The sequence below is a fragment of the Pistacia vera genome, unplaced genomic scaffold, assembly GCF_008641045.1.
Source record: "Pistacia vera cultivar Batoury unplaced genomic scaffold, PisVer_v2 Contig320, whole genome shotgun sequence".
NCBI classification, from domain to species: Eukaryota; Viridiplantae; Streptophyta; class Magnoliopsida; order Sapindales; family Anacardiaceae; genus Pistacia; species Pistacia vera.
The window spans coordinates 4,283,298-4,306,525 of NW_022196136.1; the positions used below are offsets into that span (position 1 = coordinate 4,283,298).

Consider the following 23,228-nt stretch of genomic DNA (forward strand, 5'->3'; position numbering starts at 1 on the left):
TTTAAAATTGAGGGTCGGCCATGGCCTTCCCTTAACATACTTTAGATCCACTCCTAACCCTAGGGTATCAAGAATAACCTTAAACTCCCAACCTTGTTACCTGAACTTCATAAAATTTCAATTAAATTAAGCAAAAGAAGGATAAGATGGTAAATGACCTATAAAAACTATAAATTATTAAAACATTCAGCAAACGACATGTTTCCACCTGAGGTTTACTGAAATCCCAAGTTCATACCCCTGGTTGCATTTATTCCACATATTATTCACACCCTTAATTGAACACTGGTAATTACTGTTTGATTCTAACATAATGTTATTACCAAACTACCCTTGTTTGATTCTAACATAATGCTATTACCAAACTGCCCCCATCTTCTTCTTCTTTGTTGTCTCTCCTCTGTTCTAACACATGAACTCCATTTTACAACCTTTTTTTTTTTTTTACCCATTCTTCCTCTTTCCTTCTCTCTTCCAAATTCTTTCTCTTTTTCTTATTCTTCTCTTTTCCTTCTCTCTTTCTTCTTCTCTTCTCTCCACCAACTGCTTCCCTCGCAATCCCCTCCATGGCCAACAACCCACTCCACCCACCCGCCTTCCACCGCGCACAATAGCCCTCATCATGGCCAACCCACATCGTCCCTCTCACCCCCACCACACTGGCACCACTTCCATGTTTCTCCATTTTTTTTTCCTCAAACAACCAAAAATCCTTAGAAACCCACAAATTTGTCCTAAAAAACCCACAAAATTTCCAAGCAACTAGTAATCACAACTCACAAAAACTGAACGAAATTGGTTAATACAATCCAAAAGAAATCTCAAATGAACCTACAAGAAACCCAAACATTGCCACCTCCATCCAAAATTGTAAAAATAAGAAACCCACTCCTTATAGCAACAACAGAGAATTATGGTTGTGAGATGAGTTGGGTGGGCAATGGTGTTTGCTGTCAAATGTGAAAAGATTGACTACAGGTTGAAGGGGGACTGGAGTTGTTTGTGGCCCTTTTGGTTGTGAGATGAAGTTGGGTACAACGACAATGTATTCAAATGTGGTGGCTTTGCGACAGTGATTAAAGGACGATGGGTTGGGATGACAGTGAATTAAAAGGAAATGGTGGGGCCAAGTGTTGGTGGTTTTGGTGGGATGGCGAGGGGAAGTAACTGATAGAGAGAAGAGAAGAGAAGAAGAAAGAGAGAAGGAAAAGAGGAGAAGAAGAAGAGGAGGAAGAATGGGTAAAAAAAAAAAAGTTGTAAAATGGAGTTCCTATGTTAGAACGGAGGAGAGATGAAGAAGAAGAAGATGGGGGCAGTTTGGTAATAGCATTATGTTACAATCAAATAGTAATTAACGGTGTTAGATTGAGAGTAAGAATCTGGAATAAATGCAATCAGGCATATGAACTTTGGATTTTGGTAAACCTCGGTTGGGAACACTCCAAGAAATTTTAAAAAAAGGTGATGAAAAATTCTTCCTAAAAAGTAATGCGGGACAACAGACCAAATCCTCCCCAAAGTCGCGTTACCAAAAGGTAATGCCCACGGAAAAACAAATCGTCCCCAAAGCCACGTCATTGGGGATGAAATACCATTTCGTCATTAAAGATTATATATTTTGTGATGAAATTTTTTGTCCACAAAAGAATAACTATTCATCCAAAAAAAAATGCACAATTGGGGACAAAAAATTTCATCCTTGATTGGGTCGATAATTGAGGACAAATGTTTTCGTCCTTGTCTTTGTGGTGAATTGGGGACGAAAATTTCCATCCCTGATTGTGTTAAGATTTGGGGATAAAATATTTCATCCTTTCTTTTATGATGAATTACGACGAGAATTTGTTTTTGATTGAAAATTAACAAATGTATTGATTCTCAAAGTAAAAAATTCATATGATAATGTCAAATTGATACTAATACAAATCAACAAATAACCAAGTAATAACAAAATATTATATATCTATACATGTATCATAAACACATCCAGTTGTAATTAACATATAAACAAAAAGTATAGAATGTATCAGCCATTAGTATAAAATAATTACACTTTCTTTGTTAGTTGGATGTCAAAATATATACTATTTTCTTCACTACTTGGATGTCAAAAAAGGTACCACTCCTATAGTAGCTGCATGTCAAAAGAAGCAAAAAAGCGAATTGTTGAAGCTGTTGGACTTCTAGATATATGCATGTTAGACAAGTTTGCAACAATCATTATTAACAATTACTTAGCTATATATTTGTCTAAAGTTTGTAAGATAAAATTAACATAAAACATCTAGGAGACATATTGCTAATGATTTTTACCTTCAAGGAGCAGGTGGATGATTTATAGTGGCAAGCCGCATCTCAAACATCTTTTCTTCCTGTTCTAAATGTAAGATTAGTTCATCTACTTTCTCTTGATATTTGACATTTTTCTCAACTGATTCTTTAGATCTATCTTCAGATTCTTTAAAAGAATTTGCAAGTCTTTTAATTTGAAGACTTGATCTTACTTTTTTCTTAGGCTTTGGACCATACCCAAGTCCCTTAATATATCATGATCGAGTTCCAAGCATTTGATCACAAATTTCATCTATGGTTAATGGTTTGTCATCTGATGAACTTTTTTCCTTCAATTCTATCATTTCATTATGCATTTTAGGATATTCAATATGAACATCAAATTAGGTTAAACAATGCCAATCTTAGTAAGCAAACACAACGTTGTTACATACAATCAGTTGAATACTAATTAATTTCATTTACATATTTTGCCTCAACTTCTGGGGGCATCCAACCCTTTCTTTCTTTGAAATGAGTGAATTAAAAGAAGCTAATTGGATCAAATTCCTCCCCATTAAGTTCATTCTCCTCCTGATTTCATGTACCTCCAAATTGGTCACAATACAATTTCAAATTCCAAATAATTGAATTTATATGACTCATCAAATTTGATTTATATATGTTTGTACTAAACTAACGAAAACAATCCAGGTTAAAAATGAAGGCTATTCAGAGTACTTACAAACTCATTGTGGACCACCATGAAAGCCATAGATCCTTGGTTATGTGGCATAGCATGCTTTGTTCGATTCTCAACAATTTTTTCACATCTTGCCTACATTAGACAAAACTAGTAAAATAGTGAATCTCGTAAATTCCTTATATTGATTATTGGTCTAATACAACTATAAGATTTTATACCTTGACATTAGGATCAGACCAATATTTGCAAAGTAAATTCCCATTATTTTGAGTCAAATTGTTTTCTTTTGGCTTGTTTCTTTGTGCTTCCTCAAGTGTTGTACACTTCTTAAAATGGTTGTGCACTTCTACCACTCGTTCCTAGATCGATTCTTCAACAATTGCTCAATCTTCTCTTATATTGCTTCATCACCTATGTCTTCAATTTCCATGTGGAGCTAAACAAATAATAGGTTACACCTTATAACTATAGGCAGTTGTCATTGTTGAAAGAAAGAAAACAAGTATGTATGCTGCTTGTTGAAAGAATAAGAATATATGAAACTCTATGTATGTAATACCCATTAGGTGACTTTATAAAGTGATCAAATAAACCCAATATCAACATCAACATCGTCAAGATCAATATCAACATCATCTACAAAAATTCCATCAAAAAATGAAAACCATAAGTTAAAACTTCTTAAACTAATTAAATTTAAACCAACTAGTAGCTCACGCCATTTCAAAATTGATTTCGCAGATCACAACTCACAAGACCTGCCACCATAAAACAATAAACTCACGCCATTTCAAAAATTGCTATCACACACAAATGTTAAACAGATTTTAAAAATTCCTATCATAAAGCAATCAAAATAATAATAAATTTCATATTTATAACAAATGAAATCTGTTTGCTAAAATTGTAACCGAGAGTTTATATTTCCATGTCATAAATCATTTACAAAAGAAACATAATAGCATTATTTCGATCTAATCCCATGTCATTTTCATTCAGTAAAACAATCGTTAATGCAAACTATCTCTCAATCAACCATCACGACAACTCTCAATCAAACTCACGCTAGCTCTCAAACTCAAACCACCTCTTAATCAAACTCACTCCATCTTTGAAAACCCAAACCAACTCTTAATCAATCATCATGCCAGCTCTCAATCAAACTCATGACAACTTTCAAGTTCAAACCATCTCTCAATCAAACTCACGCCATCTCTGAAACCCAAACCAGCTCTCAATCAAACTCACGACAACTCTCAAACTCAAACCAGCTCTCAATCCAACTCGCGCCATCTCTCAAACCCAAACCAGCTCTCAATCAAACTCACGCCGCCCAACTCTCATAGTCAAACCAGAGAAACAAAATCAACTATTAGATGGAAACAAGGATGAATTGAAGAATTGTATCTTGGACGGCAACTAAAGGTACTGCCAAAGATGAAACCTGGTGCTACCAAGGTGAAACGAGCAACCGCCGTCATGAAATGAAGATTTGACAAGATGAGATGAAGAAATCGCAAAAGGAAAGAGAGAAAAATGGGAATAAACTCGATCATGATTGAAATGAATGAGAAAACAGGAAAGAAAATGGGTTTTAGGGTTTGAAAACCGAAAAGAAAGTCTGGGTTTTGTTTCAAATGAAATAGAAAATGAATTGGGTGTTTTTACATTTACCTAGAACTAATAATATTTTCTCTCTTATAAGTTTTTCAAATTTCATCCCTAAAAATGTATTTTTTATAATCGAGGACAAAATCATATTCATCCCTATTAAGTTTTCCAAATTTTGTACAATTAGAGACAAAAAATTTCGTCTCCCAAAAAAAAGGTTTTTAGCTACAAAAGTTTTCATCCAAAAATAATAAATTTTGTCCCAGAATAATTTCTCTCTATATTATTTCATCATTCCCTCCATATGGCTAACGAAATCAATTGTTGGCGCGGGTTGGAAATTGAGTACTAAGCATTTTTTGACAAAATTATAATTTCATCCCCTAAAATGATCATCACAAGACGAAACTGAATTCGTCCCTAGATTAAAAATTTGATGTAGTGGAACACATCATTTGCTTTAAAACATTCAGTTGAAGGGTGAAAAATTGACACTTTTACCAACCCAACCCGCTTTTTTAAGCTTGTTGTTCTTAAAAAAATATAATTAAAATATAATTGATTATTATTATTTTTTTTTTTAAAAAAACAACTGCACTCGTCTCTTTTCTCTTTTCCACTCCTCAAGTTACCCAAAAATCCTTTGATTTAGGGGTGGGATAATCCGGTTAATCGAGCCGTTTTATCTAAACCGAAAACTGAACCAGTTTTCGGTTTGGAGAAAATCCAAACTAAAAACCGGACCGGTTTCGGTTAAAAACCAAATGTAAACCGAACCAAATTTTCGGTTCAATTACCAGTTAACCGGTTTTCAAATTATCCTTAAAATTCTTCAATGTTTCATTTAAGTCCCTAAATTCAAATATTTATTATTTTATATATAATAATTTTTTTGCTTTTATATTTAGGGTAAAACCGGTTTTTAACCGGTTTGAAATTTTTTTCAAACCGAACCAGTTTTTCGGTTTTTTGAATTTCACAAACCGAAAACCGAACTGGTTTGTAAAAAAAACCTAATTTTTGGTTCGGTTTGGTTTTCGGAATTTATCCCACCCCTACTTCAATTTCCCTCTTCATTTTCTCCCGAAAATAAAGTAAAAGACCAACTATCAATACAATTAATCGAGCCCAAATTACGTCACAAAAAAAAAAACCAAAAAAAAAAAATTTCTCATACGGTAAGTTAAATATCTCCTGATCTGCCTCGATCTCTTCAAGCTATTGTTTGACGCTCATATCAATCAATTTTGACCCAAATTTTTGGTACCTTATTGTGAATCTCACCATCAAACTCGACTCTCTCACCATCTTTCCACATTTGCCAAGAATTTGCCATGTGAGGCTATATCGTAGAGGACTTGTAGATTTTGTCGATGAGTTTTCGTTTCTTTTCGGGGTCAATGGTGTGTTGCGAAGAAGTTGTAAACTACCTCGTTGGCGAAGATTTTCTCAACCTTTTCAGTGTCATTGGTGGAATTTATAGTGTTGTCAAGATTTTTTATAGTGCAGGGTGGAGAATTTCATAAAGGAAGGGGTTTTTCGGGAGGCAAATGGAGAGGGAGGGAGAGGAGATTGGATGGGAGGAAGAGAGTTGTTGGAGTTTTGCTGGAGAGAGGCCATTCATGGAGAGTTAAAGCTCTAGGTATGTGTCGTGAGAGTTGAGAGACAATTAGATTGGGTTAAGAGGGAATGAAAAGTTTAGATTAAAACAAATGAAAACAATGGAAGGTAGAGGTGAAATGGATTATTAAAGAAAGAGATTATTTAATTAACAAGGGCAATAATGGATTTTAATATGTCTGTTAGTGTCAGATGGTTTGTTGCATAATGTTTAGCTAATCGCGGAGAATTTAGGGGTGTAAGGTAAATCTAAGGAGGTTGTCAACTATATCCCTTATTTTGATGATATCGTGTAGTTCAACCAAAATCAAATATTATAGTAAGGTTGCATTTGGTTCGAGGTGATATAAGATTATTCTTATAATTTTTGTTTAATTTTCAAGATTCCTTTGTTTGGTTGTCAAGTAATAAAATATTACGTAATATTTTTATTGCAAATAGTGTTTACTGTTGGTAATATTGAGGGTAATCACATTACCTTCTCAAGGGATGTTAATATAAGATTACCGAGATGATCTTAATTTTGACCCTATTTTGTCCTTAATCTTTTATCATTTCGGACACATTTGCCCTCATATGTCTACCAAATAATAATTACCTAGACCTCCTATATTTGAAAATATAGCTAAAATACCCCAGTTACAAAAAGTTTAAAAGTTAACAAAATACCCCCAGCCACCTAAGACCACCGCCAGCCGCTAGCCACCACCACTGGCTGCCAGCGAAAGTCATCATATCGAGGCAAGACTGGCGGGATCTTGCCGGTCGTGTGCCGGTAAAGATGTTTCTGGCCATGGATTTGTGATCCATGCCGGAAACGACCAGATCTGGCTATTTCACGGCCAAAGACGTGGCCATGAAATGCCATAGATCTGGTCATGAAAAGGCCAAATCTTTGGCCGTGAAATGGCCGACGTTTCACGGCCAAATCTGTGGTTGTTTCACGGCCAGATCTATGGCCGTTTTACAGCCACATCTTTGGCCATGAAACAACATTATTCACGGCCAGATATAGCAACCCATGGCCATATTAGGCCTTACCGGGGCACGACTAGCCAGATCCGACTGGTCATGCTCCATTATGGTGGCTGCCGATGGTGGAGGTGGCTTGAGGTGGGTGGAGGTGATTTTGCTACAAATTAAAGTTTTATATGGTTGGGGTGTTTTAGCAAAATTTTAAATATAGGAGGTTAAAAAAATAGTTTAAAAAATAATAGAATAAAATAATAATAAAAATAATATTATATTATTATTTAAAAAGGAGGGTAATTAGTAATCTACATAACATATCCACTCATTTATCATTCCAACCAAACATATTATTATAACATACCCACCAATTTATTCCAACCAACCAAACACATTTCTCTAAAGATTCTCTGATAATATATCTTTCCAATAATATAACATTTTCTGAACCAAACGCACTCTAAGAGCTAGATTCAAAATGTCTAATTTGGGGAAACTTTAGAATGGCCTTTGTTATTTAAGTAAGTCCAACAGGTTAAAGCCTTTGTTGAACTTTATTTGGAAGATTTTTTTTATTAAAACTCATGACATTTGATTCTCCACTTGATTATATTTTGAATATACATTCTAATGTTAATTTTATGCTATTTAGAGGTGTTGACTCAAGGAGTTATTAAGCTCTAATTTTGATAATAATAAACTAATATGCCCTTAAGCATGTTTCCTAATGACACTTGCTCAAGTGTGAACTTAGATGGCAAGGAAATTTTCCAATGCATTCAAAGGTTTGTCAAGAAGGGAAAAAGTCAAAGCTCGGATGAAGAATTTGGAGGAATTCAAGAAAGCTTAGTCTAGCTATATTTCCTTGTAATCATTTTTACTTGTAAAAGCACGAGTCTTGGCTAGAAAATCGATTTACATATGAAAGCTCTCAAAAAGCTTTTTTGGGATTTTCAAATAAGCAATACTAACCTTACAAAGAGTCATACAACGAGCCAGATCTAGCCATTGAAATTCATGATTGTCTTTTTCTCTCTCTCTTTTTCCCTTCTTTCAAGGGTTGGATTTGAATCTTTGTATGACTCTTTGTATGCCTCTTTGTAAGGCTAGTATTACTCTTTTCAAATTGGGGTCTAAATGCCATTTTTCAAACTAAATGGGTTAAACATATTTATCAAGTTTTAAATCTTCACAGACTAACCCATTAGGTTAGCCGAATAGGGTTCCTATTATTGATTTTTAATTATTGTCTAAAATGTCATATTTTAAAGTTAACGGAGTTAAATAAGATATGGCAAAGTTGTAAAATCTTGTAGTTTGACCCATTTAATGGTTGTCCTATGGACAGAAGTCAAAAAGTCTTGTTAAAAGGATGACTATTAGGTCGACCAAATAGCCTGTTAAGACGATCAAATGCACTATTAGGTCGACCTAATGTCAGTTGAGAGTTATAATAACTAGTGACACATTAGCAATAGGGCGATCAAATAGAGACCATTAGGCAGATAGAATGACGCGAATTGGAAAATTTATTTTTGTGTATAATTGCTTTTTTTTTTTTTTTTAGGATTTTCTTTGTAAACCCAACCAAATCATATTGAATTAATTTTTATCACTCTAAACTTGCAAAAACTTCAAACCAAAAGGATTTAATCATTCAAAGAGTTTTCACTTGCAAATTTCTCATTCTATCCTTAAACACTGACTACACCATCACTTTTATACTTTGTAGATTGAGTTGTATTGGCCTAAAAACTTGTTCATTCACTCTATTAAGAGAGTTTTTAGTGTTGTATTAAATTAAATTGAATTGTAAAAGTGTGGGTTTCACTCTTGGGGCCTTTAGATTGTTCTAGTGAGAGAAAGTAAGTCCTAGTGATTGAGAGAGGTATAATTGACACCTTGAAGTCAATTGTGTTGAAGTGTTGGATAGAACACTTGTGTAAAGGTTTAGTTGCACCTTGGAAGCCAACTTGTATGAAGAAAAATCTTAGTCTTGGTTGAAGACTAAATTAGATAGTGGAATACTCCAAGGGGGATATAGCTTGGAGGAGTGGATGTAGGCAGGGTTTGGGCCAAACCAGTATATATTGCGTGTTTGATTTTCTCTTCCGTATTCTCTTTATTTTGTGCAATTTCTTTACTTGTTCATACTTACTTGCTCATGATTGTTTACATTCACAAATTGCATCAGAAGAGACTTTAAATCACTAATTAGCTCAAAGTGTGCTTATAGTTAAAAAATGGCCTTAGGTGCTTTAAAGGCTTAATTCAACCCCCTCTCTTAAAGCTATTCGATCCTTTTAGAGATCTTGTGAAAATTATGATTAAGACTAAAAAGGATAAAAGGGATTTTGATTAGTTTATTTTTTTGATAAAATGGGCATTAATACTTTTGGTGGCCACTACGAGCGTGAGAGAGTATTTTCATCAATAAATTTTGTAGAGAATCATTTACAAATCAAATAGGAGATTAATGGTTGAATGATAGTTTAGTTGTGTATATAGAAAATGATGTATTCGATGGCATGGATAATGAAACTATAATTCAACACTTTTCAAAATACCAAAATTATACATGTAATTGCTCAGTGACTATATTATTAATAAAACAAAGAGTTTTATAATTTTTCACCGTAAGATTTCTCCAAATAATAATTTTCTACCTTAGGTATCATGAATAACAATTTACCCCTAGCTTGTTGCCGGTATCTTGTTAGGGTTTCAATATTTAATTTAAAGAATTAAATCTGAAATGTATTAATCAGTTAGTGAAAATCTTAACAGAATAACAACAAAAAGGGGTAAATCATCATTTTTGATACCCGAGGGGGAATATTTTAATTTAGGAACCTCGGGAGTAAAGTGCATTAAACTCAAAAACAAATGTCTAGTGCTTAGTATTTTAGTTTTTTTTTTTTTTTTCTATTGTTATTCTAATTTTGACCCCTGTATTGCATTTCTAGCTTTGCGCTGGAATTTTATATGTATATTAAATTTAATATATCTTGAGAAAAATGACATCCAATTGTAAATTATTTATCATTTGAATTTTGGCACTGAATGCTGCAGAGTGTGTTTGAAACCAGCTATGAAGAGCTAGATTATTACATCTTTATTTAAATAAGCCTCCGCCAGGATCAAAAGACGAAGAATTTGGTTATTACACTTAAAAAAAACAAAAACATGGTGGTAACATGTGGAGGTGATAAACGTGAGTGAAGAAGAGGATCTCAACTGCTTTCTGAGGGAAATCGGAGGATCTGAAAATGAGCCATTCATAATGCGGCTTGTATCCAGTAGTTTGCAGCTCAGTATAATGCAGGCTATCCCAACTAATGTATTTTGATGGATCATTGATGACTAATATTGTTGCAGAGTTCCCAACATTTGCAATTATCATCCCACAACAATACTCAAAAGGATTAAAAACTGAAATAATTAACCAATTTATCATAAAATGATTAGCTCTAATTAACTAGTTTGATGTATCTAAAGGTATATACATACCGTAGTTGGTTGCTTCTCTGATTAAAGTGTACTGGTGAATAGATATCGACAGAAATAAGCTCCACCCCTGAAGTCGGCAACTTAGTTGGTAAATCCTGTATTTAAGCTGCCTGTTGAATTCTTGAGCAACCTCATTGTGAGACTTAACGCAACCAATTTCGTCTACATCACCAGAATTGGCATGGTGAATAACCTAAGTGGCAAGCACCCAATGGGACCTATATGTATCCAAAATTTCCTTTCCTTCTTGGTAGAGTTCTGTAATAATTCCGAAGTCAAGAGGTGAAACAAGGTAAAAGAAATGCTCTAATGAATACATTTGAGCCATGCATGTGAGTTGCAAAAGTCATATCGTTAGCCAGCAAGTTCCCTCTATTAAGATAGAGATGAGATGAAGATATTACCTCTATGCTGAACAAACTGATCAGTTATATTGGGGATGGCTGCCTTGGTTGGTCCTCCGTCATCGTTGTAACTAAATAATGAAGATATTTTGTCCACAATCTATGTGTAAAGTGCCTTTGAGAAGTCGTTGGCCTTGGCAGACCACTTTTGACTTTGGTGTGTGAGCAATTGGCTGAAAACACAGAAAGCATAATGAAAGGCTAATGCATGAAGAAGGAATATATGGGGATTCTTTAATTCGATTTTCAGTATTTTTTAATCCTAACCTGAATGTAAAAACTTAGTGCGGACTTTAAGTTGCTCAAACTCCGAAAGCTGAATACCGAGAGATAAGGGGCTATAACGTCCCCACATAACTGACCATTTACTTGCTGGATTGTAGCTCGACTAGCAGCAAAGTTTGCTCCATGTCGAAAATTTGATTGCAAAGAATCAGATATGAATTCAGCAAAGGTAATCCCAATTTCTCGCTGCTGGAGGGAGGATCAATTTAGATATGATATACAATGCTTAATAAAGTAGTAATTAAATGAGAATAGATGTCTAGCAAATACCTAAAAGTCAATGATGAGACGTCCACACAAGTCCTGCCAGAAGGCATACCGAAATAAGTCTGCGTTAGGATAAGGAAGCGACCAAATGTCAATGAGTCAGCGCGTGTCAGATTAGAATCCCCAAAGTTGTAAATTGCTGGAAAGCTGCAAGCATTGAACTACTTATAACAAATGAAACAATTAAAACAACTGATCAGTCACCACTTCTAATACACTGTCACTCTTGCTCAATTTCCCCATTTCTTCTTTGTTAATGCACTTGACCATCTAATCCCCTTTATATAAGGTTAAAGTACGGAACCTTGCGCACTGTAACTACTAACTACAAATCTTTTGTTGTTCTTCAGCCACTAACAGCTACCATCTTCTTCCTAATCAAGTATTTCTACACACAAGAATATCGTTTACTCTGACAATGTTGACCATGATATAACAAATTGTAGGTTGCAGGTGAAACTCATATATACAAGTCTGATTCTCAAAAAAAAAAAAAAAAAAAAAAAAAAAAAAAAAAAAAAAAATTACTTAAACATAGCTATCTAGATTGAGAAAAAGAATCCTCCTGCTTTCTAGCTACTTCTCGGAAGAAATACAATATATATAAGATAATAATACATTTTAAGAAGTTCAGTCATTACCTATATTGGTTTCATCAATCATCATACGTCAAAGATTTCTTTTACATAAATATGGTCCAATCCAACCACCCAGCTCCATGGATTATAATCTTCAGAAAATTGATTATGACTTCTGACCAATGCTCTTTGGCTGCAAAACCGATCCGTAATTACATATGAACATTCCTTCTCAAAAAGCGAGAATGAGTGTGTTGGCTGCCACCTTTACACAAATTATATACAAAAGCAAATAGAAAAAATAAACTCCGAAATCAGAAGAGACCTCACCACATGCACCAACACTCAATTTGACTTGATCTTCAGTTAATCTACTGCAATTTAAGCACTAATACTATAAAACGAAAGCATCAGCAGACAAAATCAATACCGGCATTGACATTTTGGTCATGCTTCTTAAGGAAAGCCTTGGCCTGGGGTATAACATTATGGAAAACAATCCTGTGCAGACTGTCTTTGGAGATTGTAACTACTAAAAAGTACGTGGAACTTAATTAGCGGATACATATAAAATATGATTTAAATCTATATAAATAAATTATTTTAGTACACTATCACTACAATAAGATGTGGAGTTTCCATTCTAATCGACAATATCGTTAAATGAACTCTCAAGAGTTGCCAACCAATGACACCATTGTTTTTTTTTTTTTTTAATAAAAAAATTTAAATTATTTATATAAATAATATTATAAAATAATTTGTATTAAGTTTCAAGATATTTTAATATTTCACGTTTGTATAAACAACTTTTCATTCTTAAAAGCTATACAAACATAATTTAGAAATATTTTATAAGTACTAATATAAAGATATTCTTTTAAATGAGTTGAACAAACCAAACTAGTTAAAGAAATAATGGAGTTTTAAGTCTGTACTAGGTTTAAGTCGATTTCAATTAACTAATAGATTTCCATTATAGAATTGACATCAATTAACTATTAGATTTTATTTTGAGGGATAATAATTGACAGCCCCTTGACGTTTACCTAACAATTTCTAAACCCCTTAGGGTATTAGGAATAGCCTTAAACCCCTGACCGTTACCTGAACTTTATAAAATTTCAGCTAAATTAAGCAAATGAAGGACAAGAGATGGTAAATGACCTATAAAAACTATAAATGATTATAATAGCATCTCCAAATGACTCTTTATATGACTTAAACTCTTTATTATAAAGAGTTTATCCATAAAAACAAGAGTCCAACAAACTCTTTATCTTTAAAATATAAATTAGAGAGTGAGTTTGGCTCTCCACATTTAGAGAGTCAAATTTCACTTTCTATTCTAATTTTAATTAATAAACTACAAGTTCCTATGCATTTTATTTATTAATTGTCTCTCCATTAAGTTTATTTCTTAAAAATAAAGAGTATCTTCATTCAATTTAAAGAATCTATTGGACTTGAATAAAAATTGTGTTCTTTATATTTAAAAATTAATGAAAATACTCTTTATTTATATGAAAGATGCTCTTCAAAATAAAGAGTAGTACTTGAGATGCTCTAAAACATTCAGTTGAAGGGTGTAAAATTGACAACTTTTACCAACGGCTTTTTTAAGAGCATCTCCAAAAGACTCTTTATATGACTAAAACTCTTTATTATAGAGAGTCTATCCATAAAAACAAAATCTAACATACTTTTCATCTTTAAAATATAAATTAGAGAGTAAGTTTGGCTCTCCACATTTAGAGAGTCAAATTTCACTCTCTATCATAATTTTAATTAATAAATTACAAGTTCCTATGCATTTTATTTATTAATTCTCTCTCCCATTAAGTCTCTTTCTTAAAAATAAAGAACATTTTTATTAAATTTAAAGAGTCTATTGGATTTGAATAAAAATTGTATTCTTTATATTTAAAAATTAATGAAATACTCTTTATTTATATGAAAAATGGTGTTCTAAATAAAAAAAACAATAATGCTCTAAGCTTGTTATATTTAAAAATATATATATAATCATTATTATATTTTATTTTATTTTTTAAAATAAAAAACAACTCCACTCTTGTCTCTTTTCTCTTTTCCACTCCTCATGTTACCCAAAAATCCTTCGATTTCCCTCTTCATTTTCTNTAAAATCTAAAAAAATCAATTAATTTTATTAGTAATGTTAGATAGAGTAAACGACATTTTCCCACCCAAGGTGGGTTTCGCGAATCTACAAGTTCTCACCCCTGATTTCATAAATTGCAGATTCCCACCCCTAAATTAATAAAAAACTGTTTAATTTAACAATTAAAAGAGTAAAATGGTCATTTCAAAGATAAAAATTTCAAAATAACCCTTCATTTCTCAAATTCACCCCAACGGCGATTTCAGGTCATTCCGACATGTTTCTGGTACAATCGACCCCTCCCGACACCACCATTACAATCCCCTCAACCCCCACGTCAAACCCCTTACCTCCCCGTCTGATTGAACCCCCCAATCGACGATCGTCATTTTTAGTGTCAATCGGCGTTTCATCCAAATTCCGAAAAGTCCCGATACCGAAAACCACTTCCAAGACCACCAATAGCATCGCCGACTTCCCCCTACCAAAACCCCCAACATTGCCGATGACAATTGCCTGCCGATCGTCGCTGCCTCTTCCTTAAGTTTTCGCGTTTTGTCGCCCCTTTCCAACCAAATTCCGACACCTCACTGAGATGCAATTGGGTGAAAAAGTTAGGGGTTTTGGTGAAGAAGATAAGGGGATGCTAATGGTGATGTCGGGGAGGTTCAATGGTGTCGAAATCATGCCGGATTTTTGGCTTGGCCGAGATCTCCTCAAGGGGTTATTTGAGAGAAATTTGAGATGTGGACGTTAGTTTGAGAGAAAAATAACGGTGTTAATTTAATGATAGGAATCTGCAATTTATGAAACCAGGGATGAGAACTTGCAGATTAGTCAAACCTTAGGTGGGAACATGTCGTTTAATCTGTTAAATAAATATAATCATATTATTGATTACCCAAATATAATATAAAATAATGAAACCTTTTAACTTCAATGCAAAAATTATTTAACAGAAACCCCAACATTTGTAATTATCATTCCCACAACAATACTCAAAGGATTTACAAACCTGAAATAATTAACCAATTTTCTTATAAATGATGAGCTCAATTAACTAGCTTGATGTATCTAAAGAGTATTACATACCGAGTTAGTTGCTTCTCTAATTAAAGTGTACTTAGCTGAATAGATATCGACAGAAATAAGCCCCACTCCCTGAAGTTGGCAACTTAGTTGGTAAATCCTGTATTTAGCTGCTTGTTGAATTCTTGAGCAATCTCATTGTAAGACTTAACGCAACCAATTTCGTCTATCACCAGACTTGGGATGGTAAAGAACCATAAGTGGCAAGCACCCAATGGGACCTGTATTAGTATCCAAAATTTCCTTGCTCCTTCTTGGTAGAGCTTCTGTAATAATACCGAAGTCAAGAGGTGAAACAAAGGTAAAGAAATGCTCTAATGAATAACCATTTGAGCCATCATGTTAAGTTGCAAAATTCATATCGTTAGCTAGCAAGTTCCTCTGTTGAGATTGAGATGAGATGAAGATATTACCTCTAGATTTGAACAAACTGATTAGTTATATTGGGGATGGCTGCGTTGGCTTGGTCCTCCGTCTCGTTTGTAACTAAATATGAAGATCATTTTGTCCACAATCTATTGTGTAAAGTGCCTTTGAGAAGTCTGTTGGCCTTGGCAGTCACTTTTGACTTTGTTTGTGAGCTATTGGCTGAAAACACAGAAAGCATGATGAAAGGCTATGCTGAGAGGAATATATGAGGATTCTTTAATTAAATTTCAGGTGTTTTTATATCTCTACCTTGAATGTAAAACTCGTTAGTGCGGACTTTAAGTTTCTCAACTGCAAAAGCTAATACCGAGAGATAAGGGGCTATAACTCCCACACATAACGACCATTTACTGGCTGAATTGTAGCTCGACTAGCAGCAAAGTTTCGCCATGTCGAAAATTTGATTGCAAAGAATCCAGATATGAATCCAGCAAAGGTAATCCCAATTTCTCGGCTGCATGGAGGAGGATCATTTAGATTTGTATACAATGCTTAATAAAGTATAGTGTAAATGAGAATTAGATGTCTAGCCATTACCTATAAAGTCAATGATGAGACGTCCATCACAATTCCTGCCAGAAGGTATACCGAAATAAGTCTCGCCATTAGGATAAGGAAGTCGACCAAATGTCACTGAGTCACGCCAGTGTCAGAATTAGAATCCCCAAAGTTGTAAATTGCTGGAAAGCTGCAAGCACTTGAACTACTTGTAACAAATGAAACATTAAAAACACTGATCCAGTCACCACTGCTAATACACTCTCCTCTTGCTCAATTTCCCCATTTCTTCTTTTGTAATGCACTTGACCACTAATCCCCTTATATAGGTTAAACGTACGGAACCTTCCTCACTGTACCTACTATACTAAATCTTTTGTTTGTTTTCAGCCACTAACAGCTACCATCTTCTTACCTAATAAAGTATTTCTACCACAAGATCGTTTACTCTGACATGGTGACCACTGATATAACAAATTGCAGGTTGCATGTGAAGCTCAATGTTTTATCTAATTCTCAACCAAAAAAAACTTAAACATAGCTATCTAGATTAGAAAAAGATCCTCCTGCTTTCTACTCCTTACTCGAAGAGAATACATATATAAAGATAATCTACATGTTTAACAAGTTCAGTCATTACCTATATTAGAATACTGATACGTGTTTCATCATACGTCAAGATCTCTTTACATAATTGTTGAAAAGGGTCCAATCCAACCACCCAGTTCATGGATTATAATCTTCAGAAAATTGACTATAACTTTTGAACAATGCTCTTTGGCAGTAAAACAGATCCGTAAGTATATGAATTTTTTTTTTTTTTTTTTTTTTTTTTTTTTTTTTTTGGGTTTCATCGGGGTGTCCAAATCAGTTATGCATACCTTAACTAATCTTTCGGAGCCGTGGAACTATCAGCTGAAGAAGAGTCCCAGTGACCACTCCTATTAGTGCTTAAGAGAAATCAACTCAGAAACTCATAAACCTCATTTTTGCTCTTTTACCATCAGTCAAGGCTATTATATATGAATATTCCTTCTAAAAAGAGAGAATGAGAGTGTTGGTTGCCCCTTTACACAAATTAATACAAAAGCAAATAGAAAAATTAACTCAGAAACAGAAGAGGCCTCACCACATGCACCAACACTCAATTTGACTTGTTTCAGCTAATCTACTGCAATTTAAGCACTAATACTTTAAAATGAAAGCATCACAGACAAAATCAATAGGTCGAAGCCAACCGGCATTGACATTTTGGTATAGTTTAATCAAAACAATCAACCTGTATTTGTACGTCTTTTTGGCAGCATACATAGAACAAGTCCCTAGCTTATCTATACGCACATATATATATTGAGATGGTGATGGTGTTGGCATAAGAATATGATATATAAGTTTGTGACAGAGAACAAAACGTACAGCCGCATCCTCACGCACACTGCTCTGATACTTTTAAGTGTATAAGACAGTAGTATCCCCACGTAAACTAGGGTCAGTATATAAAACTGCAAATCGAATAAAAGTGGTAATCCAATTAATAGTTTAATATTAATATTGTGTAAATGGATTTGTTCTTTTTAAAGATCAAAAGGCCACAATTTTTAATAATATAACTGAGGAAATAAAATATACCATCTGGGACTTCATATTAGCGATTTCAGGTTTATGGAAAAGATCCTGAGCGTTCTAGAAATTGATCTCGACAGTCGATGGGGTACAAGATCATCTGAAAAAAAGGAATTGAGTTGTTAGAAAAGGATCAGGCACCGCGAGGTTATTGGCGTGAATCCTGGAATCTAGAATGAATAAGGACACATAATAGTATTTAATTACGTTTAACAGTGTTTAAATAGTAGTGTTTGTTTGAAGATATTTATGGTAGTGGATACCATCGAGTATGATTGACATGATTAATGAGTTTATGGTGGAACGGTTTGAAATTTCATGAAATTGTTATCTCTAACCTGGGTAACTTTCTCGGGATAATAATCCATATCCCTAGAGACTATAGATCAATTTCCACTGTGTATTCATATGTGCATGACATTTGTATCCCTTCAAATTCCCATCTGCTTGTTAATTTCTTTCTCTCTCTCTCTCTCTTGTTAATATTATTTTATTTAATTTTTTCCCTAATGTATAATTTTTTTAAAAATACTTGATGAAAATCAAAATAATTTTCTTACAACATTATTTGCTAATTTAGTCTTATTTTCAAATCAAATATTATTGAATAGAATATAGGATTAAACATACACCCTGACGTATGATAAAATAAAAAAATCCTCCATTAGTTAGTTACTGTTAATAATTGTTAATTTATACTGTTATTTTGTAAATATTACCAAATTATCCTTCTAAATTTATTTAACATCTAAAACTAACAGCAGATGAACTTTTATTATTTCTGAAACGTAAGGGGAATTAAGTTATTAACCCTAAATGTAGAATGAAATCTAATTCAATCCTATATTTCAAGGGTAGAACCCTTTGACCAAAAGTTTAAAAACATCCAAAGACACAAAGTTTATTAAGAAAAGGTCATTTTACACTATCTATCATCAAGCTTAATAGAGTATTACCTAGATGGTAATGGTCCCCGAATTTCCAATGACCCGTCCCATCCCCGTAACATTTGGTTTGAGAATAGTAAAATAATAATAAAACTCTTATATAAATATTAAAAATCATCCCCTTAATTCTTATATATATATCCCCTCCATTATTCACAATCTACGGAAATCTCATCTATCATGAAGATCTCTTATTTTCTAAATCGGTCTTCTTATCTTATATTTGTGTAAAATCTAAAAAAATCAATTAATTTTATTAGTAATGTTAGATATCGTACCGATACTTCAAGCGAAACCAAAATCAAATATTATAGTAAGAGATAGATTCAAAATCTCTAATTTGGGGAAACTTAAGAATAGCTTGGGTTATTTAAGTAAGCCCTAGAGATTAAGCCTTTGTTGAGCTTTATTTGGAAGATTTTCTTATCCATGACACTATTCTCCACTTGATGTTTATATTTTGGATATAATTTTAATGTTAATCTTATGCTATTTAGAGGTGTTGACTCAAGGAGTCATTATGCTCTTATTTTAATAATAATAATAAACTAATATGCCCTTAAGCATGTTTGCTAATGACACTTACTCAAGTGTGAACTTAGATGGCAAGAAAATTTCTCAATGCACTCAAAGATTTATCAAGAAGGGAAAAAGGCAAAGCTTGGATGAAGAATTTTGAGGAATTCAAGAAAGCTTAGTCTATGTATATTTCATTGTAATCATTTTTACTTGTAAAAGCATGGGCCTTGGTTATAAAAATTGAATTACATATTAAAGCTCCCAGATAGTTGTTTTTGGGTGGTTTTTCAAATTGGGGTCTAAATGTCATTTTTCAAACTAAACAGGTTAAAAAATAAGTTTTAAATTTTCATTGATTAACCCATTGGGTCAACTGAATAGGGTTCCTATTATTGATTTTTAATTATTGTCTAAAATATCATATTTTAAAATCTTGCAGTTTGACCCATTTAATGGTTGTTCAATATGGACAGAAGTATTACAAAATGTCTTATTAAAAGAATAACTATTAGGTCGACCAAATAGCCTGTTAAGACGATTGAATGCACTATTAGGTCGACCTAATGTCATTAGAGAGTTATAATAGCTAGTGACACTTGAGCAATAGGACGACCAAATAAACCATTAGGTCAACTAAATGATGCGAGTTGGAAAATTCATTTAGTGCATAACTTTTTTTTTTTTTTTTTTAATGAGGATTTTCTATATAAACCCAACCAAATCCCATGGAATTAATTTTAATCACTCTAAACTTGCGAAAACATCAAACCAAAAGTATTCAATCATTCAAAGTGCTTTCACTTGCAAATTTCTCATTCAAACCTTAAACACTTGCTACACCATCACTGTATACTTTGTAGATTGGGTTGTATTGGGCTAAAAACTTGTTCATTCACTCTATTAAGAAAGTTTTCAATGTTGCATTAAATTAAATTTCAAATTGTAAAAGAGTGGATTTCACTCTTAGGGGCTTTAGGCTTTTCTAATGAGAGAAAGTAAGTCCTAATGATTGAGAAAGGTCTAATTGACACTTTGAAGTCAATTGGGTTGAACTATTGTGTAAAGGTTTAGTTGCACCTTGGAAGCCAACTTGTATGAAAAAATTCTTGGTCTTGGTTGAAGACTAAATAAGATAGTGGAATACTCCAAAGGGGATAGCTTGGGCGGGATTTGGGTCAAACCAGTATATATTGCAAGTTTGATTTTCTCTTCCCTATCTCTTTACTTTGTATTTTGTGCAATTACTTTACTTGTTCATACTTACTACTTGCTCATGATTGTTCACATTCACAAATTGCATCAGAAGAGATTTTAAGTCACTAATTAGCTCAAATTTGTGCATATCGTTAAAAAAAAAAAAAAAAAAAAAATTCTCACTTAGGTATCATGAATAACAATTTACCCCTTGTTGCCAGTATCTTGTTAGGGCTTTAATATTTAATTTAATGAATTAAATCTGAAATGTATTAACCAGTTAGTGAAAAACTTAACAGAATAACAACAAAAAAGGGTAAATCATCATTTTTGATACCTGAGGGGGAACATTTTAATTAAGGAACCTCAGGAGTAAACAGTAAAGTGCATTAAACTCAAAACAAATGTTTAGTGCTTAGTATTTTAGTTTAATTTTTTTTTTTCTATTGTTATTCTAATTTTGACATTGGGACGTAGCTAGATTTTTAGTCAATGGGATCAAATCATCAATTATAAACCGAAGCCTCAAATCTTATAACTTAGACTTTTCAAACAATTTCTACTTATCTAATAAAATTCAACTCACAAACTTATGAAAACTCATCAAATCCAGTTCTAAATATCAAGTAATTAATCAATATATTAAAATTAAATCAAATCTCCAAATCACTATAACTTAGGGTTTCATCAATTCTTTAAACCTATTCAAAATTAACTCAACAATTAACCAAAATTTATCAAACCCAACTTAAAACCTCATACGTCAACATAAAAAAGATTAAATCAAAACCTACATCAAAATCTAGGAATTTCATCTTTAAATTTAAAACCCATTTATAAAAAAAAAAAAAAAAAAAAAACTCATAACTCATGAATCATGATTTTTCACGAGGATCTCAACATGCTTTCTCGAGGGAAATCGGAGGATCTGAAAATGAGCCATTCACAATGCGGCTTGCTATCCAATAGTTTGCAGCTTCAGTATAATGCAGGCTATCCCAACTAATGTATTTTGATGGATCATTGCATGCACTAATATTTGTTGCCGATCTCTCCCAACATTTGTAATTATCATTCCCACAACAATACTCAAAAGGATTTACAAAACCTGAAATAATTAACCAATTTATCTTATAAAATGATGAGCTCTAATTAACTAGCTTGATGTATCTAAAGAGTATATACATACCGTAGTTAGTTGCTTCTCTAATTAAAGTGTACTTAGCTGAATAGATATCGACAGAAATAAGCTCCACTCCCTGAAGTTGGCAACTTAGTTGGTAAATCCTGTATTTAAGCTGCTTGTTGAATTCTTGAGCAATCTCATTGTAAGACTTAACGCAACCAATTTCGTCTACATCACCAGACTTGGGATGGTAAAGAACCATAAGTGGCAAGCACCCAATGGGACCTGTATTATGTATCCAAAATTTCCTTGCTCCTTCTTGGTAGAGCTTCTGTAATAATACCGAAGTCAAGAGGTGAAACAAAGGTAAAAGAAATGCTCTAATGAATAACCATTTGAGCCATGCATGTTAAGTTGCAAAATTCATATCGTTAGCTAGCAAGTTCCCTCTGTTGAGATTGAGATGAGATGAAGATATTACCTCTATGATTTGAACAAACTGATTAGTTATATTGGGGATGGCTGCGTTGGCTTGGTCCTCCGTCATCGTTGTAACTAAATAATGAAGATCATTTTGTCCACAATCTATTGTGTAAAGTGCCTTTGAGAAGTCTGTTGGCCTTGGCAGATCACTTTTGACTTTGGTTTGTGAGCTATTGGCTGAAAACACAGAAAGCATGATGAAAGGCTAATGCATGAAGAAGGAATATATGAGGATTCTTTAATTTTATTTTCAGGTTTTTTTTTATCTCTAACCTTGAATGTAAAACTCGTTAGTGCGGACTTTAAGTTGCTCAAACTGCAAAAGCTGAATACCGAGAGATAAGGGGCTATAACGTCCCTCACATAACTGACCATTTACTTGCTGGATTGTAGCTCGACTAGCAGCAAAGTTTGCTCCATGTCGGAAATTTGATTGCAAAGAATCAAGATATGAATTCAGCAAAGGTAATCCCAATTTCTCGGCTGCTTGGAGGGAGGATCAATTTAGATTTTGATATACAAATGCTTAATAAAGTAGTATTTAAATGAGAATTAGATGTCTAGCCAATTACCTATAAATTCAATGATGAGACGTCCATCACAATTCCTGCCAGAAGGTATACCGAAATAAGTCTTGCCGTTAGGATAAGGAAGTCGACCAAATGTCACTGAGTCAGCGCCAGTGTCAGAATTAGAATCCCCAAAGTTGTAAATTGCTGGAAAGCTGCAAGCACTTGAACTACTTGTAACAAATGAAACAATTAAAACAACTGATCCAGTCACCACTGCTAATACACTCTCACTCTTGCTCAATTTCCCCATTTCTTCTTTTGTTAATGCACTTGACCATCTAATCCCCTTTATATAAGGTTAAACGTACGGAACCTTCCTCACTGTAACTACTAACTACTAAATCTTTTGTTGTTTTTCAGCCACTAACAGCTACCATCTTCTTACCTAAATAAAGTATTTCTACA

At 33.4% G+C, this 23,228-nt stretch overlaps 1 protein-coding gene and 1 pseudogene across 1 annotated transcript; both read right to left on the bottom strand.

Annotated features, from left to right (window-relative positions):
* Positions 1 to 10,377: 10,377 nt before the first annotated feature.
* On the bottom strand, positions 10,378 to 23,215 carry LOC116136874 (GDSL esterase/lipase At5g14450-like). The gene is made up of 6 exons (XM_031422534.1): positions 22,824 to 23,215; positions 22,525 to 22,734; positions 22,250 to 22,428; positions 21,832 to 22,099; positions 21,538 to 21,750; positions 10,378 to 10,409 (listed from the first exon to the last, which is right to left on the bottom strand). Exons 1-5 carry the CDS (start codon positions 23,071 to 23,073, stop codon positions 21,539 to 21,541), a joined length of 1,119 nt encoding a protein of 372 aa, XP_031278394.1. The 5' UTR covers positions 23,074 to 23,215; the 3' UTR covers positions 10,378 to 10,409; position 21,538.
* Positions 14,753 to 17,346, bottom strand: LOC116136873 (annotated as a pseudogene).
* Positions 23,216 to 23,228: the final 13 nt, after the last annotated feature.